Source organism: Megachile rotundata, chromosome 16 (genome assembly GCF_050947335.1).
Source record: "Megachile rotundata isolate GNS110a chromosome 16, iyMegRotu1, whole genome shotgun sequence".
Lineage (NCBI taxonomy): Eukaryota > Metazoa > Arthropoda > Insecta > Hymenoptera > Megachilidae > Megachile > Megachile rotundata.
The window spans coordinates 4,722,925-4,746,115 of record NC_134998.1 but is presented as its reverse complement, the minus strand read 5'-3'; the positions used below and the strand labels follow the sequence as shown (position 1 = coordinate 4,746,115).

The window sequence follows — 23,191 nt, the reverse complement described above, 5'->3', positions numbered from 1 at the left end:
TATCGTATCAATATCATATCAATATCATTATAATATTATATCAATACCGTATCAATATAGTATCGATATGCTATTAATAGTGTATCATATAAATATCGTGTCAATATAACTCATAACACAACTCATTGACTACAAAATTATTTGTTAAAAAAAAGCTCTGATAATACAATAATTGCAATGGATGGAATACGTCTTATAATGCAACCTACTAATACATATACGCTTATCGTAATTTATCAAACAATAACATATTAATTACATTATACCGATGCACCAACTGTTCCTACTCAGCGAAATTTTACTTATCGACATTCCATTTATCGAGTTTCCGCTCAACTGGATTTCACTTATCAAGATTAGATAACTTTCCACTTATAAAGTTTCCATTTATCGAGTTACCGTTTATCGGGATTCGGCTAATGGAGTTTCCATATATCCACTTGCAGTATATTTCTATATTAAGCTTGTTACATATAATTATAGAAATTCTGAAAATTGGAAATTTAGATATTTGGATATTTCGTAATTTGGTAATTTGACAAATTGGGAAATTTGGAAATCGGAAAATTTGGGAATTGGAAAATTTGGAAATTGGAAAATTTGGAAATTGGAAAATGTGGAAATAGGAGAATTTGGAAATTAGAAAATTTGGAAATAGGAGAATTTGGAAATTGAAAAATTTGGAAATTGGAAAATTTGGAAAATGGAAAATTTGGAAATAGGAGAATTTGGAAATTGGAAAATTTGGAAATTCAAAAATGTGGGAATTGGAAAATTTGGAAATAGGAGAATTTGGAAATTAGAAAATTTGGAAATTGGAAAATGTGGAAATAGGAGAATTTGGAAATTTGGAAATTAGAAAATTTGGAAATAGGAGAATTTGGAAATTGAAAAATTTGGAAATTGGAAAATTTGGAAAATGGAAAATTTGGAAAATGGAAAATTTGGAAATAGGAGAATTTGGAAATTGGAAAATTTGGAAATTCAAAAATGTGGGAATTGGAAAATTTGGAAATAGGAGAATTTGGAAATTAGAAAATTTGAAAATTCAAAAATGTGGACATTGGAAAATGTGGGAATTGGAAAATTTGGAAATTGAAAAATCTAAAAATTGAAATATGTGGAAATTGAAAGATCTGGAAATTAGAAAATTAAATTAGATATATTGTAACATAAACTGTATAACACATTAATGCAAACTTATTCAGTTTTAATTTTCACTCCTCAAGATTTCACTTATCGAGATTTTATTCATCGAGTTTCCAATTAAATCGATGCAATTGAATTTCCAGTACCGATTAATAACAATTAGTAACAACCACCGCCGACAATTAAAGAACCACTAATCCAAGTTGATTTTTTCTTTCATCTCTTTGCTGGGAACTTTTCCCACTGCTGACCAAGCAAGTACAAAATGTATAAAACAAAATGAGCGACGTGCCCTCTGTTTATTACTGTCTAGACGCGTTGCTTACGTACAGAAGCCAGAACATCCATGTACTCGTATATTTAAATCTCGTTGGATTAGCAACATTTATCATCATTCAGTTTTTATTAGATTAATTAACTATGCAGATTTGAACAATCTTAACATTCCAAGTTTCTGAGTTTGTGAATTTGGTAAGGTATTATTTAACAAATTCGAAGGGAGAGTGTTGCTGAGTTGAAAATTGGTGAATTTGGGTAGTTTTACATTTCTGCTTTGATAAAATTTCTGAAATTGAGAATTTTGGAGTTGGAGGATTTGAGAAGTTTAATATTGTGTAGTTTTAAGTTAGCCCAGAAGCCAAATTTCCAATTTCCAAATTTCCAAATTTCCAAATTTCCAAATTTCCAAATTTCCAAATTTCCAAATTTCCAAATTCCCAAATTCCCAAATTTCCAAATTTTCAAATTTCCAAATAACTAAATATCTCAATTTCTCAATTTTCCAATTTTCCAATTTTCCAATTTCCAAGCATTCCAATTTCCACATATTCCAATTACCAAATTTTCCAATTTCCGCATTTTCCAATTTCCAAATTTTCTAACTTCTACATTTTCCAATTTCCCAAATTCCAAATTTCCCACATTCCCAAATTTTCAAATTCCCCAAATTACACATTTCTCAAATTCCCAAATTTCCCAATTTCCCAATTTCCCAATTTCCCAATTTCCCAATTTCCCAATTTCCCAATTTCCCAATTTCCCAATTTCCCAATTGCCCAAATTTCCAAATTCCTAAATTACGAAATCCACAAATTTCTAAATTTGAAAATAATTTAACACACTTAGTGAACATTCGTTAGTCAACAAATAATTTGTTCATTAATATTATTATTTGTTTGTTCTTCTCTATAGAAACCTACTTAAATTTTCAACGAAAAATTGTCGTACAGTGCACAAGTAATTTTCTAAAGGAATGGCATAAAATTTAGAATAGGAAAATGAAAAGGGGTCTGAAATTAAATTTCAATTGTTCCTGTCTCGGTGGTTCGTCGTCCGGTAGTTAATGATGCGTGATTATAGCGGCTCTTAGTCCAGAGAGGGTTAAATAATTCATCGCGTTAATACGAATACCACTGTCGTTTATCTAATTTTATTTAACACTTAAACTACGTATGTTTACTGTAACTTTGAGATTGAAAATAAAATATAAAAATAAACGACACTATAAATAAAATTTAAAAATGAATAAAAATAAATAATAATAAACTAAATTAAATATAAAAACAAAAACATAAATTAAACGAAAATAACAAAAGTTTAAAAATAAATAAAAAAAATGGACCCAGTGTAGAAACAAATAAAAATAAATTAAACGAAGTATAAAAATAAACAAAAATAAATAAAAATATCTATTAAGACATAAAATTATTCTGCATAGTAACAAGAATAAAAAATAAGATAGTAGAACAATGAAATAACGGTACACTAACAGCCAAAGTAGCAAAATACCAAAATAGTAAAATGTCGGAATAACGAAACAGTGAAATAGAAGATAAAATAATAAAGGTAGTATAGTAAAATAATACAACAATAAAATAATAATATAACAAAATAGAAAATTGCCAAAATAACAAATTTCATCAAAAGTTACTCCACAAAGCTCCCAATATACAAATGAAACTTCTTACGCCAGCAACATAACCTAACATTCTAACTTTCAATAACAAATATCCGTGCACGTTCTTCAAAATTTCAACCCCGTTCCCCGAAAAGTTAGTTAACCACCGATTTACGAGTTATTTTAAGGAGACTCCGTATAACGAGACATTATTCTTCCACGCGTGTGTCTAAGAGCAGAAACGCGTGTGTCACATCTTGACACAGAGACGAGGCATTCTGTGTACGCGCCGGCGCTTCCTGCAGTGAACGACCTCGATTGCATATAAATGCCCCGTGGCTTAATGGTTTCGAAGTAAGGCCGAAGGCCCCGAATGATAAAATCCACTCTCTCCTACTGTGCCCCGCCATGCTTATTAAGGCCGTTTCACACCAGCTATCGCTTATCGCAGATATTGGATGTGCGGTTTGTAGCGTCTGTGATTGTTAGCGGCGATTATAACCACGGGGACCTTCAACCCGATTGAACCTAACCTAACCGTCATAACCTCAATATCTATGTTCTTTTGAATTTTTTATTATGCAGATTCTGAAGTTTCTGAATCTTTCAAATTTATGATTTAGTTTGATAATTGTTAAATATTTTAAATTTGCAATTTAGACATTTATGAATTGCTAAATGTGTGAGTTTCCAGATAATCATTTCAAAGGATTTATGAGCATTTAGATGAAGACACTGAGAATCTTAATACTCATTCTAAATTCCCAAGTTTCTAATTCTCAAAATTCTTAACTTGCCAAATTTCTTAATTTTTGCAAGTTCTCAAGTTTCTTAATTTTTAAGTTTACAAATTTCTAAATTTCCACCTATCTATATTTCTAGGTTCTCAAAGTACCAAATTCTCAAACTCCCCAACTCTCAAATTTCAATTATTAAACCTTTAAGAAGAGAATTCTCAAATTCTGGCAGTCCAAACACTCAAAATTTCCAAACTTCCAAATGTCCAAAAGTCTAAACTTCCGATTTCCCAAAATTCTAAACTTCCAAATTCCCAACGATCAAACCCCAAGAATCTCAAATTCCCAACCTTGCAAATGTCCAAACTTTCAAGTTCCCAACTACCAAACCCCAAGAATTCTAAATACTCAACCTTGCAAAGGTTAAAACTTTCAAATTTCCAACTATCAAATCCCAAGAATCCCAAATTCCCAAACTTGCAAAGGTCCAAACTTCCAAATTCACAAGAATCTTAAATTTCCAACATTGCAAAAGTCCAACCTTCGAAATTCCCAACTACCAAACCCCAAGAATGCCAAATTCCCAATCTTGCAAGAGTCCAAACTCCCAAATTCCCAAGGAGCTTTAACTTCCAACTTTGCAAAAGTCCAAATTCCCAATTACCAAACCCCAGGAATGCCAAATTCCCAGCCTTGCAAGAGTCCAAACTCCCAAATTTCCAAGGAGCTTTAATTTCCCATCTTGCAAAAGTCCAACCTTCCAAATTCCCAAAGTTCCAAATTCCTAATCTTGCAAAAGTCCAACCTTCCAAATTCCCAAAGTTCCAAATTCCTAATCTTGCAAAAGTCCAACCTTCCAAATTCCCAAAGATCCAAATTCCTAATCTTGCAAAAGTCCAACCTTCCAAATTCCCAAAGATCCAAATTCCTAATCTTGCAAAAGTCCAACCTTCCAAATTCCTAATCTTGCAAAAGTCCAACCTTCCAAATTCCCAAAGTTCCAAATTCCTAATCTTGCAAAAGTCAACCTTCCGAATTCCCAAAGTTTCAAATTCCTAATCTTGCAAAAGTCCAACCTTCCAAATTCCCAAAGTTCCAAATTCCTAATCTTGCAAAAGTCCAACCTTCCAAATTCCCAAAGTTCCAAATTCCTAATCTTGCAAAAGTCCAACCTTCCAAATTCCTAACCTCGCAAAAGTCCATTCTCTCAAACTCCCAATTTATCCAAATACCCAAATTACCTCCAAAAACCACTATATTAAACCCCATTGTACCCCGTTACTACACAAGAAAGAAGAAAACAAATGACTTTCCTTCGATCCGAGGACAAAGGTATTCGACGACAATTTTGCTCGTTCTCTTTCCTCCACTATACAATATAGCACAGTTCCTGAAGGAAGAAGTTGATACAAAGGTCTCTGCCGGAGGGTTACTTGTTTGTAAGATGCTCGATAAGGATAACTCTCCAAGGGGAAAGTAACGAATCGTTTCGCCGGAAGGAGAGGGTTCCTAGGACGCAGGCGCCATGTTCGTATCTCAGTGCTGTATGAACATCTTCGAACACCCTAATGCAAGTTTCACTTCATTGAAACTTTCAATGCGATCAAATCATCGTTTTACAAATTTATTTTGAGTTATGAAATTTCTGGTGGTTTATTGTAATTTTTATATGTCAAGAATTAATATGTTAGGATTAATAAATAGAATTAATAAATTAATTTTCTGGTGATTTGTCGTGATTTTCATATGTCAAGAATTAATATTAATTTATGTTTTATTATTTCATTATTTATGTTCCATCATTTATTTTTCAACTTCCTTTTTAATTTAACTAAGCAAGTTTGCATTATATGATGAAAGATTTTGTGTTCCTACAAACTTTTCATACAAACTGTAAATTACAATATAAATTCACAATTTTTCATGTATTTCAATAGTTTGTCATATAATGTTTCTAGTAGAAGTTAAGTAAGATTACTTTTCAATCACTTATAAAATACATTATGTAAAAAAGGCAGAAGTGCTCTTAGACAAAAGATGAAGCTTGACTTTTTTCTTACGTGAAATACTGTGAATCAGATTTTCTGGAATTTGGTTGCAGCTGAGATGAGTTCATTATGGCGTAAAAAAGTGGTGTCAATCTCTACAAGTTTTTCGACAGTTGCGTTAGTCAGAGCTACCTAATTACTGCAATATTGAAATGAAGAATGGACATTGCAATTTTAGGTATATTTCGTACCTGTCAATTTTCAATTATACAAAGTACAATTAGTATCAAACTTAAAACTCTTCGTGCACAACTTAAGTCACATATGAACTCTAACGTACGTCACATATAAACTGTAACGTATGTCACATATGTACTCTAACGTATGTCACATATGTACTCTAACGTACGTCACATATGAACTCTAACGTATGTCACATATGAACTCTAACATACGTCACATATGAACTCTAACATACGTCACATATGAACTCTAACATACGTCACATATGTACTCTAACGTACGTCACATATGAACTCTAACGTATGTCACATATGAACTCTAACATACGTCACATATGAACTCTAACATACGTCACATATGAACTCTAACATACGTCACATATGTACTCTAACGTACGTCACATATGAATTTTAACATACGTCACATATGAACTCTAACGTACGTCACATATGTACTCTAACGTACATCACATATGAATTTTAACATACGTCACATATGAACTCTAACGTACGTCACATATGTACTCTAACGTACGTCACATATGAACTCTAACGTACGTCACATATGAATTTTAACATACGTCACATATGAACTCTAACGTATGTCACATATGAACTCTAACATACGTCACAAGTCTCGATGTCAAACCAAGAACTTAATAGTGTAATAAAAAAAGAATCATAAAATGAAATTTATGTTCAATATAAAATAGCGACAGAGTTCTACAGTGTCTTTGACTCCATGTACCATGGTGCACCGTGCTTATGTATTAATCCAGCACTGCCGAAAGCAGTCGATATACGAGACTTTCGCACACGGAATCGACCCTGCTTCTTATTGTTAGTCATCCTCGGCACACATCGGAGGAATAGCTCTGTTTGTGACACACGCGTGAAATAACTCCGCAAACACCCACACACATGGCACGGGGATCACGCGTAAGTGTGAAATATGGAGGCTGGTACATGGCTCGGGCACTAATTCGTACTTAGGATAATCGTGTTTAAACTTGCTCGCATAATGCTTACGCTACGGGCTATGGACAACATAATGGAAACGCGAGAAGTTTTTTTTGAATGAATCGACTTTGTCGTTTTAGAGAATGGGTATGATGGCTGTATGGAGATGTTTAACGTTTTTGATGTGGTTGGTCATGGTTGGACTAATTGTATGGGTGTGAGATTCTTTTTATGATTTTGTTTTTGTATGTTATGTTGAACATATTGTATATACTACATATGTGTTGTTATAAATGTATTGAGTATGTTAAACTCATGTTACAATATATGTGTTGCATATATTATACATATGTAGTAATAAGTCACATTATACATGTGTATATTGCATATGTATTTTAATAAATGTATTGAATATGTTGAACTCACGTTACAATATATACATTGCATATATTAAGCATATGTTATAATAAACCACATTATACATATATATACTGCATATGTATTTTAATAAAGTATTGAGTATGTTGAACTCATGTTATAACATATATGTTACATATATTACACATATAGTGTAATAAATCATATTATATGTATGTACATGTATTACAATAAAAATATTGCATATATTACATGTATGTTATAATAAATTTATCACATGTATCATACATGTATTAAGATTAATATATTACATGTATGTTATATGTTACAATTTTACTATGTATGTTACAGATGTTTTGAAATAAATAAATTGTATATGTGTCAAATTAAATAAATTATATAATATAACATATGTATGGTATACATATATTACACATATGTTGAAATGAAAATTACACATATGTTACATTGCATACATTGCATATAAATATTGCAAAAAATATATTGAATATATTATATATACATTTTATAATACTTATTATTTATTGCAATACATTTGTAACAATAAATATACATGTACATATATTGCAACACATATTCAGAAATAAATATGTATATGCAATAAATTTGTAGTAAATTAACTTGAAATAAATTAAACGCATAATCTCATGACTCCAATTTATAGACAATGGATAAGTTACAGTTTCATATGAGTCATAATTAATTAAATCGAATGATATTCAATAAGAAAACAAAGTGCAGAGTTGATAAGTCACGTTCTAATCATGGAATAACTATGCAATATTCTATTATCAGTAAAAGTATAGAATGAAGTCACTGCCACGTGTATCGATGCACAAAGGAAAGCGAAGCGTTACTAAAAAAGGAAAACTTCGCATCGACGTCGATGAGCAACAAACATTAACAATGAAGTTTCGTTTGAAAATTACACAATAATCATAAAAGTGAATCTTTACTCATAAAGTTATCTTTAATTATAATTATATAAGTTCTGCACTAAAATTTGTTTAACAAAATATTAAAATCAATCAGAATTTTAAAACATTTAAAGTAGCTATCATATATTACAGACTTTAATATTGATTTGTTTTTCTAGTAAAAAAGTAGCAATATTAAATTTTAATACAGTTATTCAATTATTATACACGTGTAAGTTTAAAATAGCAACAATTTATCTTTTGAAAGATACAAGAAGAGTTTGAATCCACTCCTTTTTCCGGTGATCTAAATTTCAAGATGGCTGACGCAGAAGGCGCCACTGTCATTAACCAAACAAAAATGTTAAATTACAACTTTATATCTACTTTCACTTCATTTTCTTATTCTTGCTGACATTTGATTTTGTTTTCAATATAATAAAAATTAAGAGTGAACATTCTATTATTTAATTTAAAAATTTATTATAAAACTTATTGATTTGCTTTGAGACAAAAAAACAATCTCCCTGATAATTATTATTATTATTTAAGTATTATTTAAATTTAATTTTTATTTATCAATAAAAATTGTCTGAATTGATACGAACTTTATGAAATATTTCAATTAAAGCATCGCTAACTCTCGGATCAAAAGCCCAAGTTTTCTAGCCATTTCATGAAAACCGTGGAAGCCATTCTATTATTCGTGAAACAATTAGCGTGTTCGGTGACCCGACTTTAAATTATGGCGCGTTGACTCGTTACTATTCCTCCTTCCCTCCACATCACCTTTCCTTTATTCCGCTTAATCCGGAATAGTTGGTGAATTACGAAGACACGATGAAGTATTACGCTCTGGACCTCCATATTTCTCGGAGCTAATCCGAGGATAATTTTCTCGCGGGAAAATATAGAGCAGTTTGAATGGACACGCGTGACTCACTTAAAGCTTTCTATTTCAACTGAGCTCTCCACATTTCATTTAATCTATATTACTTCTAACAATAAATTGGAGAAAAGAAATCTCCATTGTTTCACAATAATTAGTTTTATGAAACTAGTCACTGTTTTATAACAAAATAATTCATCTTATAAAACAAGTGATGTAGAATGATTCAGATGACTTGAACATAGTGACACGTGTCTAAAGCATACAATTTTATATTGTAAAATTTCTAAGTTTTTTGTAGCTTCAAATTTCTTTACTAAACTAGTAAATTTAAATAAGTAATTTGCAACTAAATTAAATTTTATTTTAGATGTAAATTCAGAGTTCATCTTGAGTTTTAATCGCAGATAACCTAACAGCGTCAGAATTTTTATTCTTTAATTTGAAATTCTATTGTACCCGCAGCATTCAAAATGAGAATAAGTAAAAAAAAATGTCTGCACTCACCACTGTCTCGTCCGCGTAGATGACGGAGGGTCTGGGTGCCCCGGCAGCCAACACAGAGCATAGCACAATCAGCGTGGTCCGAAGCAGTATCATCTTGCACGATTCTTCTTAATAAAACTAGCACCGATATTCTCACTCGTTATATTACACGCACCACGTGTCTGCACACGAAATCTCTGACAAACGGAACCACCCTTGTTAGAGCTCGGCACACGCGATTACAGAGGCTGGCAGCATACTTCCGCTCTACGGGACACGCTTTCTTTTGCTTCGCGGGGCAAAATGACGAGCGAACGCGAAGAAGAAAAAGAAGAAGAAGGAATATCACAGTACCGATGGTAGTGATAGGATCGGAACACAAAGAGGACGCGTCCGAAGCGGCCTTCCTAGGAGGTCCACGGTTTACTCAATGCCACACGGTGCACACTTTTTTCCTTGTGGTTGATCGTGCAAACCCCCTCCCTCTCGCTCTTCTTCCGTTCTCGTTTCCTGCGCGCAAACCTACTGCCGACCTCTGTCAACTTGCCGTTCCTACGACGTCGACGTCGATGACGACGGATTCCCGGTTCGTGCTTTCCTCCGTGTTCGGACTTCCCGGCTGCTACCACGTCCATCCGCCGACCTGTAACGATTATTAACCGTTATCGGTTGAGTTTTATACATTTCACGCGTATAATGCAACAGGTGCACTCGCATGACGCACCGGGTGTGTCGCGGTTCATTCGTATGACACAACGGATGCGTCGTGTGCTATGCATGTAATGCACTATGCTACTTAACATGTGAAACACAGTTCTGCAGTATGAGTATAATGTACTTTATGTTGTGTATGGAGAGTATGACGCGTTAGGTGCGTCACGTAACATTCTTGACACACCAGGTGCGTCGCGTAAGCATTGATATGACACACCAGGTGCGTCGTATACGATACATATAGTACTCTATACATCATGTACTATGCATCGTATACTTTAGAGGTAACACACTCTTCGCTAATACAGTATGCGTATAACGTAAATCGCGTCTACTAAGTATATGACGCACCATGTGTGTCACATTATTCGTATGACGCACCGAGTGCGTTGCATACTATGCATATAAGGCACTATGTATTGTATACTTAACATGTGAAACACAGTTCGTTCTACAGTATGAGTATAATTTACATTATGTCGTGTATTGAGAGTATGACGTATCATGTGCGTCACGTAGCATTCATATGACACATCAGGTGCGTCGTACACCGTATGTATAATACTCTATATGTCGTGTACTATGCGTCGTATACTTTACAGATAACACAATCTTCGCTATACAATATCCATACATTGTGCATCGTGTCTACTAACTATATGACGCACCATGTGTGTCATTATTCGTATGACACACTGGGTGCGTCGCACACTGTGCATATGATGCGTCCTGCATTGTATAATGTAGATACACATTATTCATTATACAGTATGTGTAAAGTGTACATTGCGTCGTGTACTATATATATGACGCATCTGGTGCGTCTGCTATACATATAACGCACATAATCTGCTCGTAACACTTTTATGTATAAGAGTAATATTTACCAAATTGCGGTAAATATTAACAGCTGTTTAGTACGTATAAAATGACGCATCCAGTGCGTCATATATAATATACATTTACAGTGTACAATTACAACGTACATGACGCATCTGGTGCGTCGTATGGTATGCATAATGCATTCTGCATTGTATACTGTGGACATAAAATATTGCTAATTGTGAGGGTTCGTATAACACTATTTATTATACAACATGCACCTACTATTCACATGATGCTGTGAATCTAATATAACTTATGTGACGCACCGGGTGCGTCGTATGTTAACTTTATAAAGCACTAAACCTTGCATAAGATGGTAGAACCTTGTTAGTAGTACTGTAAGTGTATTCGCGGTGCATCGTGAATATGCGTACGACGCACCCGGCGCGTCATGCATCATCACATGACACACCTGGTGCGTCGAACACTAACTATGTAAAGCACTAAACCTTGCATAATATAGAACCTTGCTAGTAGTACTGTAAGTGTATAATTTACGGTGTGTCGTGTACTATGCGTACGATGCACCTGGTGCGTCATACATAATTCACATGACACACCTGGTGCGTCATATACTATATAACATTGCATGCTCTATTAAAGAGAAGTTGTTTCAATTATAAATCTATAAGACTCCTAACTTCGACAAAAAGCACTCGTGTTATAAGCTTGAGTCACTCTAAAACCTGCGAGTCATTGCACGGAGTTCCTCTTACCGGTTACAAGTAGTTTCGTTTATTATTTAATATTACAAGTCATAGGAAATTCTCTGCTCCCCATGAATCAACGTTTTTCTTCGAATATCTAATTGAATCTCGGTAAATCTTTATCATACCAAGAGGAAACTTTTTAATCGCGGTAAATATTAACAGCTGTTTAATTGAGGAAATATGGAGCTAAAAAATGTTAAATGCACCGACTTCAGAAACAGGAAATTCTAAACAGCTGTTAATTATGAAGTGTTTTTTTTTTGTTTCCCTTTTAATCGACTTTCACGCAAAAAAAGAAGTATTTGTTGAACGCCAAACGAGTCATGGTTGATTTCTAATGATTTTACGCCGCTGCGGTTCGAACGTTAGTCACGTTTCAGAAAAAAACCGAGGCAGGAAGTCGGAAATTACTAGGCGTTTACGTTCGTCGCTTTTATCCGTGTACCCATTCACAAATTTCCGTTCTCTTCTGCTATCAAAACTTTCGGATGCGATTCGGTTCGATCGAAGCCAGCCGCTTGATAACTTCTACACTCGTGCTGTTTGGATTTGTGCTTTTGAAACGTGCAGCGTGCGAGTGGCTCGTTAATTCAGAACTTCGACGCTGTTTTCGCTCGAATTTTATACATAATGGAAGATACGTAACCGTTGTCAAAATAGTTGGTGATTCTCGATTCGCTCGTAAACGGGTATTCAGTACGAATGTTTTTAAGCTGTAAGTTAGATACTCTTTGAACTTTGGAACTGTTATGATGTTGGGACTTTTGGTGTTTTGGGATTTTGGGACTTTTGTTATTTTAGGGTTCTGGGATTTTAGGACTTTTGTTATTTTAGGCTTTTGAGATTTTGGGAATTTTGCTGTTTTAAAGTTTTGGGATTTTGGGACTTTTATTTTAGGGTTCTGGGATTTTGGGACTTTTATTTCAGGGTTTTGGGACTTTAGGACTTTTATTATCTTAGGGTTTTGGGATTTTGGGACTTTTATTTTCTTAGGGTTGTGGGATTTTGGGACCTTTGTTATTTTAGGGTTTCGGGATTTTTGGACTTATTATTTTAGGATTTTGAGTTTTTGGGACTTTTTTTCTTTCAGAGTTTTGGGATTTTGAGACTATTGCTATTTCAGGATTTTGGGATTTTGGGACTTTTCCCATTTTAAGGATTTAGGATTTTGAGACTTTTATTTTAGGGTTTTGGGATTTTGGAACTTTTGTAATAACAAAAGTAGGGTTTTGGTATTTTGGGACTTTTGTAATAACAAAAGTTGGGATTTTGGGACTTTTGTAACAACAAAAGTTAGGGTTTGGGGATTTTGGGATTTTGTCATTTTAGTGTTTTGAGATTTTGACAATTTGGGAATTTGAACTATTGCAATTTTTTTGACTACTACAATTTTTGAGATTTTAGATCTTTTTAGTGTGTTACAATAAAATTTTTGAATATTGGAATTTTGAGACTATTTGGAGTTTGCTAGTTTGAAACTTGAAAACTGTTGCAATTTTGTTATTTTAGAAGTTTGAAATCTGTTAAGTTTGCAATTTTCAAATTTTAGATTTGAGTATTTTAAAATTTTGGAATATTGGAATTTTAAAATTACTTATTTTTTAGTAGTTTGTGCAACTACTGCAGTTTTGGAAGTTTGGTACTTTAAAACTTCTCAATTTTGGATTTGATACTTTAAAAATTGTGAAAGTTAAGAATTCTTAAAATTTTGATAAAACTTAAGAAATTTGACAATTGCAAACTTAACGAAATAAATTTAAGACATTCAGTCAGAACAGAAAATGCAAACATTTTAAACCATCTGATATTAATTTTGAAACTTATAAAATGATGATATTTTTGAATTTTGGATATCACAGATTTTATGACTAACATCTTAGACCATTAGTATAATAAACATTTGTTACTTTCATAAATTTTAAGTTTATATAACTTGAATTTTAGTAATTTCAAATTAAATTTTACTTTTAAATTTAACTTTTCGACTTCAAGGCTTCACATATGAAAATCTAGCATGCTAATCAAAGATCACTTACTGTTCAAATCGGCGATCTGTAGGACAGTTGAAAGTTCGCGGTACAGGCTTGCCACATTTCCGGTTCGATGTAGCCTGCGTATGACACGGTTCCACGATGTATCATGTCTCTGTAATCCTGGGACAGTTGGATTCAAGGGCGGTCGAAGAATCTCGGGCACGTTCGTGCTTCCGGTGCTTTCGAGGAACACGTTTCACGAGTCGTCGCTTTATTCTCTTTTATCGGCTGCCCTTCGCGCAAATTAATCCCCGAGGTTTCCTCTCTCGCTGCTTTCCTTCCGATTACTCGTCCGACGATTGGACGGCGCTTCGATGGCTACACTTTTTCGCAACGAGTCCCTGGAAAAGAGGAAACGCGTTGTACAAACGAATCGTTCGTTAATCACAAAGTGCCAGGTCGTTGACGCGGCATACTTGTAAATACGACCTGACGAGATAGATAAAAGCGACACAGTCAAAGAACCGTGAAGTCTAGCCGATAGTGCACCGATTTGGACCATGTAACAAACACTTGTTTTCGTTGATTGATCAATTCTTTCCATTCAGGTACTCAAGAGAAACATGTGTTATAAAACTGCATTTCGAGAACAAATTTTTGTATAAACGTTTATTAACACGTGTAGGTTCAAACGAATGAACAGAGATGAAATGCTAAGATGGTCAAAGATGTATAACGTACTCGTAATCTAAGGTGTACAGGGTGCTCCACTTCAGGTTTCACATTTACGCATTTCAGTATGGACCAAGTAAAAATTTGTATGTAAACACGTGTCCGATTATCAACGCACATGCTACGGCCATATAACCAACATTCGTTGGCCACCGAGGTCCCGAACCCTTCAGATTTTTGTCCGTGGATGAAAAGCGAAGTTTACAAAGTAAAATAAACACGAGAATCGGTCGCTCGCATTGTGAACAGTGCTGTCCTCGTAAAAGAACGCGAAGATGACCCCGGATGAGCTACACGCACTATCGCGAACAGAGTTAAAAAGTGCATCGAAGTTCATGGCGGGATTTTTGAACTATTACCTCGAATCGTTGTAAATTATTCTTGCGTTTTATATCGTTTAGCATTCGGTAAACGATTAGTCATTTTCCCTTGATGCATTTTGTGGGCCTTTTATGAGTAACATTCGAACAGCTGCAGCTCCACATGTGGGTAATCGAACACGTGTGTGAATATTTTTACTCGAAATTTACTGTCGTTTAATATGAAACACCCTGTATCAACGTTAATGCTCGTTGAGTGCATTACAAGGATTAATGTCAAAGGCTGTACATATGTGGTTGGAGTTATGGGCGAATGTCGACAGTAATATACAGGACAAGATTTTGATTTGTGCACTATGCGAATGGAATTTACACCCTTGATAATTGTCGAAGGTTAAATTGTTGTGGAAACTATGATCTGTAGTTGTCATTGTTGCTCTTTCATTTAACATTTTTGTTTCAGTCACAATTGTCACGTTACCTTTTTGATACTGTACATTTTAGACTTCGCAAGGTTGTAGCTGACGTCAAGATCAACGATCAATTATACTGTGACCTTGAGATGATCTTGATTGATAGAAAATTCTTTAGTTCGATCAATTTGTACAGAACTAATTATAAACCTGTCAAACTAGATAAGGATGTTTATGCATTAATAATATATGAAAATCAAAGTATACGTGTATCTAAAAATTACATTTTATTATTTTACACTATTGAATAATTCACACTATTGAACTATACACATTCACATAAAGCACAAAAGTTCTAAAAAATACAAAAAGTATGAAACTCTAGAAAAATGCACGACTTGCGTAAATTTTATGGACTTCGCTTTATCATAAATTCATGAACATCTGCCGTTGAATAAGTTTATAAATCGAACGATAATGATAACATTGTTTTGTACAGTTACAATGAATCATAAGCTTGCAATAACCTTGATCAAAGCTTTGAAACTTTGACCAATAAGTTTGTGACTTCAAGGTCACCCGAAGGTTACACAATTGTTCTTGAGTCAGTAATCTTATAAAGTTCAAGATACCGTTTGAATAAACAAGATAACCTTAACTTTGAATAAGAATTTAAGAAACTTAATATCCACATGTGGATTCAAAGGCTCATAGTTTTGCTCAAAATATTTTTTGACACTTAAATAAAAATGGTGGTACCTTGAAATAAGGTTGAGATTAAAATGTAATAAAGATGCTAATATTTCTAACATGAAATTTCATTTTCTAAAAGTTCAAGACACCATTTGAATAAACAAGATAACTTAACCTTGAATAACAATTTGAGAAACTTGATGTCCACATGTGGATATTGGACCCACATGTTCAAAAGCTGATAGTTTTGCTCTTAATATTTTTTAGTACCTAAATAAAAATATTTGAAAAGTGGTAGTGCTTTAAGGTTGAGGTTAAAGTGTAATAAAGATGCTAATATATCTAATATGAAATTTAATTATCTAAAAACTGAATTCTTGAGTCAGCGGGCGAAACAGGCGCGTCCTCCTAGTAATTTCTGCGTCCGTAACCGAAATACCCAGACACAGGAATGTCTATATAACGCCATTAATAAAACGAGTTTCGCCGAGTAATCGCAGCCCGAGAAATTGTCGTCCGTTATGAAAAGATTCTTTGTTTAGCGAGCGCGTTTCTGCTTGGAACTCGATGGGAGGTAACGATATAACCCACCGCCAGGAAATTACGATTAAAAAAAGGATGAATGAACCGTGTTCCCGATTCATTCTAACACCGATACGTAACGATTAATCGGATTCTTGGCTAATAATTGACTCGTGCCGATCGATCAAATGGCAAAATATTCCGAACGGTTGTATCGGTGGCCTTAAATAATGCAGATAAATTGTGTCCGTCGTTATTTCGCTCGGACGTAGCGAAATCAATTAATTATTTACGATAACGTTCTCGCGTGATTCGGATTTGTAATGTTGAGAATGAGGATGGAATTCATCGAGCAGACCCGTTCGCAGACACAGCGATCAATTTTTCTTTGAGTCTAGAGGGCTAAAATTAGACCTGGGTACGACAACGCTTTTTTGTCATAGTGCAATACCCCGAGAGTTCGTAGAAGTGACGTGTAAACATTTATTTTTAATGCATCGGATTTTCGGGCTGAAAGATTTCGTGCTTTAGAACATCTTTCAAAAATGACGCACCATATGTGTCGTGGTCTGTGTATGACGCACCACTTGCGTCGTATTGCGTCTATGCAATTTAATCAATGATTATTGTATTCTATTTGTGTTATTTGATGGACCATGTGAGTTATATTGTGTGTATAGGATTCATTGTACAACCAGCTGCTACTAACCAGTCATATTTTATTCATTCAAATTAATCGGTCATTATTATATCTATCCATGCAATTTCATGAGTGACACGGCACGTGTATCATGTTAAGTGCATAGCATTCATTGTACGACGCACCTGTTGTGTCATATTCTTCCAGTGCAAATTAATCGACGACTTTACATGTGAAATTATGGTATGACGCACCACGTGTGTCATATATTACCTATATAAAATTTGATAAATGACGCACCATGTGTGTCATATATTACTTATATGCAATTTGATAAAAGACGCACCATGTGCGTCATCTATTACCTATATTCAATTTGATAAAGGACACACCATGTGTGTCATACTGCCCATATGCAATTTGATAAAAGACGCACCACATGCGTCATAGCATATGCATTCAATTTGATATGAATGGAATATCAAATACATATGTCACTGTATACATCAAATTCTATGTATACAATTGACACACCATGTGTGTTATAGCAATGCAACTTGATGACACACCACGTGCGTCACGTTCTGTATATCATACAATTGACAACGCATGTACTGATTTAATTTACTTGACACATCATGTCTGTCATGTATTACGTACAGAACCGAAGTCATGACACACCCAGTGCGTCATATTCTATATATGTTATACAACTAACAATGTCAATGCAATTTTCTTAACACACCACGTGCGTCATATTCTACATATGCAATCGACCCACCAAGTGTGTCATAATGTTCCATTTTTATTTAATCGGCTATATACTACATATATTATGCTCTCTTTATTGAAGTGGACGCACGACACACATGGTGCGTCATACTTACCATATGTAATATAATAAGCAATAGATTTATTGATTTAATTTACTTGACACATCACGTGCGTCATGTACTATATACACAAACTCATGACGCACCCTGTGCGTCACGTTCTATACATATTATATAAGTGACAGTGTATCTATTAATGCAATTTACTTGATACACCATGTGCGTCATATTCTACATACACGATCGACTCCACGACGCACCAGGTGTGTCATAATCTGATTACTATGTACTATATACACAAACTCATGACACACCGTGTGCGTCACGTTCTATACACATCATATAACTGACAGTATATCTATTAATGCAATTTACTTGACACACCACGTGCGTCATATTCTACATACACGATCGACTCCACGACGCAGCAGGTGTGTCATAATCTGATTACATGACAAATCGTATGCGTCATGTCAAAAAAAGGCCATACCTCTCCACAAAAACTGAAACATTAAAACTAACATGTCCGTTCGTTATATTAATCAAAACCGAACTGATATATTAAACAGCGAGCACATGAATCAGATAAAGCCACGTTCAGCCCAGAATTAACTTTGTGTCTGAGGATCGCGGAACCGTTAAGCTGCCATCAAAAGCGAGTTGCACATAAAGCGTATAGAGTTTCACCCCGAACGTAAATGATTCACGGTAATTAGCTCCAATTTTGTACGTCGATACGAGCTCGATGCAAACGGAAATGGCTGCTCGACATATGTACCAAGAACGTGGAACAATAACAAAATTATCTCCCGACTACACTCAGAACATCTACCCGGTGTAAGTTTTAAATCGCTCGTAAATTACCGCCAACTGAATTCTTTAGGACGCACGTGCGTCACAGACAAAGTCTGTGTTAAGAAGTTCTATCCCATTAAAAGGAGAAACCTTTCTCGAAGAAGTTCATCCGAGTAACAATTTCTCAGGCCGGAGTCCTTGTACGGTTTCAGTGGGTGCACGTGAACACACTGTAGTTTCTCACAACCACGCATGATCGAACGGCGGACAGAACATAGTGAAAGACTCCGATAATCCGGGACACTAAAGTTTCGGACACAAGTTGCCGTCGCGTATTAAACGTACCGGTACTTTCAAATGAACCTTACCGAGTGTACACTAATCCCGATCACCGGCGACGATCAGCTGTGCAACAGTTGCGAACAGAACGGAAGGGAGAGTTTTTTTCTTTTCGCACCGCGTTCAAGACGACACAAAAAATACCCACGCGTACGGTGCGCCGCATGCCGCGCGACTGACGATGCTTTCCTTTGAGGACCCACCATATACCCCCACCCTTCGCCCTTGCCTTCGCGTCGCGTTCGCCCTCTCCTTTTAGCGGGAAACTCGCCGAGAGTAGATCGTACACTCGGGTGCAACGTAGCTTTACTGTGAATGACACATATATGGAAACTTCACGATTTTTGTGCTCTTCAATGTTTATGGAGAGACGGGAAAGTGGAGTCTGAGTTTTAGAAGATTTGGGGTTCTTAAGTTTTCAGCTTCAGTAATTTTAAAACATACAAATTTGAAAATTCGACAATTTAAAAACATGGAAATTTAAATACCTAGAAGTTTGTAAAATGTGGAAGCTTTGAAATTTCGAAATTAAAAGTTGGAAATTTGAAAATGTAGAAATGTTAAATCACCTCTAAATATATTGCACATTCGTCTTAATTGATTTCACAAATTATTTTAAATAATTAAAAACCACCATATAAAAAATATGATAATAAATTAAGTAGAATTGTGAACCTTGTTAAAACCGCGTCAAAAAACCTTCCTCTAAATATATTGCACATTCGCCTGAATTGATTTCACAAATTATTTTAAATAATTAAAAACCACCATATAAAAAATATGATAGTAAATTAACAAGAATTGTAAACCTTGTTAAAACCTCATCAAAAAAACTTTCCTCTCACTATATTGCAGTAAAACAATTAATGATAAATTGCTGTTCTCCTTAGTAAAATAAGTTACTGTAATTAGTCAAATAATTTCTACAGCATCTAACAACTAAACAAACAATTCTCTTACAATTCCTCTTCTTCAACCCATTTTTCACAAAAAAATTTTCCATACAAACATTTTCTATAAAAGCAGCGTTAAACCATTGCAAAAATAAAAATAACAAAATCTTTCACCACAGAAGTGTTCCTCCACCATCAATAAATTTTGGTGAATTTTATGAATTTTCATGCCATATATCGAAAGAAGAATCCAACAACGTTTTCAAAAGATCTTCCACATATTTCAAAATGAAATGAACTCAGAATAATGGTTCTGATCAGCAATATACGAATTGTATTTTTAGATGTTTGCTTTTGTGATATGTATACACCGGCGTACGGTTGTTGAAAACTGGCAGGGAATTTTCTGTTTCATTTTTATGGGTGCTTCGCGTTCCCAACGGGATTGCTGTATGCTACGGATATGGAGGTTCGATGACGTAAGCACGACTCTGAAAGAATTTTGAAGCGGATAAAACACAGGAATTCGAGGAATAGAATGCAGGCAAACCTACTTACTTCCTCCTTTCTTACCTCCACGTAGTACAAACGCATGTAAGGTAAGTACAGTCGTGAGCAAATCTGGCATCCCTAGGGAAAATGTGGCAGATATATGTATAAGGAAGAAATGTTTGTTGAGGTTGAATTTTAAGGGGGTTGGAAATTTGGGATATTTGGGAGATTGGGACTTTAAGATTTGGGGTTGGGAAAATGAGGAAATTTAGAAATTTGATAATTTACAAATTTAGGGTTTTGTAAAGTTGGGACACTTGAGATTTGGGGAATTTAGGGTTTGGGATTGAAAAATGGGGGATATTTAAAAATTTGGGGTTTTGTAAAGTTGGGACACTTGAGATCTGGAGATTTTGTGATTTGGGATTGGGGAAATGGGAAAATTTGGAAATTTAGGGTTATGTAAAGTTGAGATATTTGAGATCTGGGAAATTTAGGATTTGGAGTTGGGAAAATGTGAAAATTTAGAAATTTAGTAATTTGGAAATTTGGGGTTTTTGTTGGGATACTTGGAATCTAGGAAATTAAGGATTTGGAGTTAGGCAAATATGGTAGTTTGCATATTTGAAAATTTAGGAATTTGATAGATTAAAAATTTCTAAATTTGGGATACTTGGGATTTGGGGAATTTAGCTTTTGAAGTTGGGGAAATCTAGGGATTTTGATATTTAGAAATTTCAAAATTTGGGAATTTGGAAATTTTTAAACTAGAATATTTGAAAATACACAAATTTCACAATCAAGGAATTTTTTAAATTTGAAGTTAGGAAAATTTATAAATTTTTAAAATCTAGAGAATTATGGTAATTTGAAGATTTAGGAAGTTTTCAAAATTTGAAACTTCAGAAAATTTAAAATTTTATCATTTGAAAGTTTGAAACTTACAAAATTTAGTAATATATAAACTGCTAAAAATTACTACATAAATTACTTAAAAATCACTACATAAATTACTTAAAAATTACTATATAAATTACTTAAAACACTTTGAAATTAGAAAATTTGTTAATTTGAAAAATCTTAAATTTGAAACTTAAAAAAAATACTCCTCTAAATTTAGCAATTTACAAACTTAAAGAACCTATAATTACCAAAATAGAAAATACCTATAAATTTTCGAATTTACCTCATTACCTCATTAACTAAAAAATTGCAATATAGCAAATAAATGCTAATAACGCAATATTATGAATACTCAAAGTTGACAATAAATATTGAATATCTTGAAATATTAAATTGGTGTTCTGAGATTTCCATTAGACTCGACAAGGATTTTTCAAGATTTATGTCTGTCAGTGTTCGATCGTCCTACAAACAGCTAGGATACGTCTTCGTGCGTCGGCGAACGAGTATTCAAATACCAGATTTAATATCGCAACATTCGCAGAAACGGCAAGAAGGACCTGCTACATTAATAAATGACAACCTCCACATGATTGAAAATAACATAGATATACTATCTGTTTTTTTCGTTCACACGTACATATGTGCGATTTCCAAACTGAGAGATGAAAGATGAATTAAGGTCAATGATGACTATGCAGAGGTTTATGATGTAAAACTTTCCCTTTTTTTTTCTCTTTCAAAATATTGATGTATTTTGGTGAAATTATTATTTGTAGCTGTTTATGATTTAATTAATATTAAATTATTGATGTATTTTTATTTTTGAATTAAAAATAAAGTGGTGAGCGTTTTAAAAATTCATCATCTATAATAAAAGAAAAGTTATAAACTTGCAACACAATTAAAAAATCATAAACTTGCAAAGAATCTGGAGAAGCATACTAAAGATAATTAATTATCTACTACACAAAACAGTCATAAATTCAAATGTCATACTTGCAGAATAATTTGAATAGTATTGTAAAGATAATTGATCATTTGTTATACAAATAATTAATAATTTACTTGAGAAAGCATAAACTTGCAGAAAGTCAGATGCATATTTTAAAGATAATTTATGATGTACTACATAAAGTTTTAATGAACTACTTAGGAAATCATGAGCCAGCAGAAATTCCAAATAAGTAACTTTGGGGTAATTAATTATCTATCATTTAAATAATTAATAGTCTACTTAAGAAATCATAAAGTTGTGAAAAATCTATGTAAATAACGTAAAGATGATCAATCATGTACTATACAAGTCAGTAATAATTTAATATTTCTCAAACTTGCAAAGATTCCAAATAAGTACCCTACAGATAATTAACCACCTACTACAAACACCTAAAAATCCGTTTAAATCATGAACCTGCAAAAATTCTAGCCAATATTTCAAAACTAATAAATGATCTGCCTAATATCTGCATAAAAGCGAATAATCTATTACAAAGTTGCTTAAAGACCTAACTATACTTCAATCATTCATAAAAAGATGAAAAACCAAGCACGATCTAAAGCGTCACCCCATGAAGAAGTGCGCCATTTTGTTTTTCCTGCCGTACTCAACAATAACCCTACCATCCTGCCGTACTTAACAATAACAATACAGCAGTAAACTACGCACA

The 23,191-nt window shown here is 33.8% G+C and overlaps 1 protein-coding gene across 1 annotated transcript in view; it reads right to left on the bottom strand.

Moving 5' to 3' along the window:
• The window catches only part of Mmp2 (Matrix metalloproteinase 2), a 196,168-nt gene extending 176,746 nt beyond the window's left edge, over positions 1-19,422 (bottom strand). The window contains exons 1-3 of the mRNA XM_012292194.2: positions 19,263-19,422; positions 14,010-14,347; positions 9,686-10,307 (exon numbers count right to left, since the gene is read on the bottom strand). Coding sequence (XP_012147584.2) covers positions 9,686-9,778 — 93 coding nt within the window. The 5' untranslated portion in view covers positions 9,779-10,307; positions 14,010-14,347; positions 19,263-19,422. The remainder of the gene's footprint in view (positions 1-9,685; positions 10,308-14,009; positions 14,348-19,262) is intronic.
• Between the last annotated feature and the right edge of the window lie 3,769 nt (positions 19,423-23,191).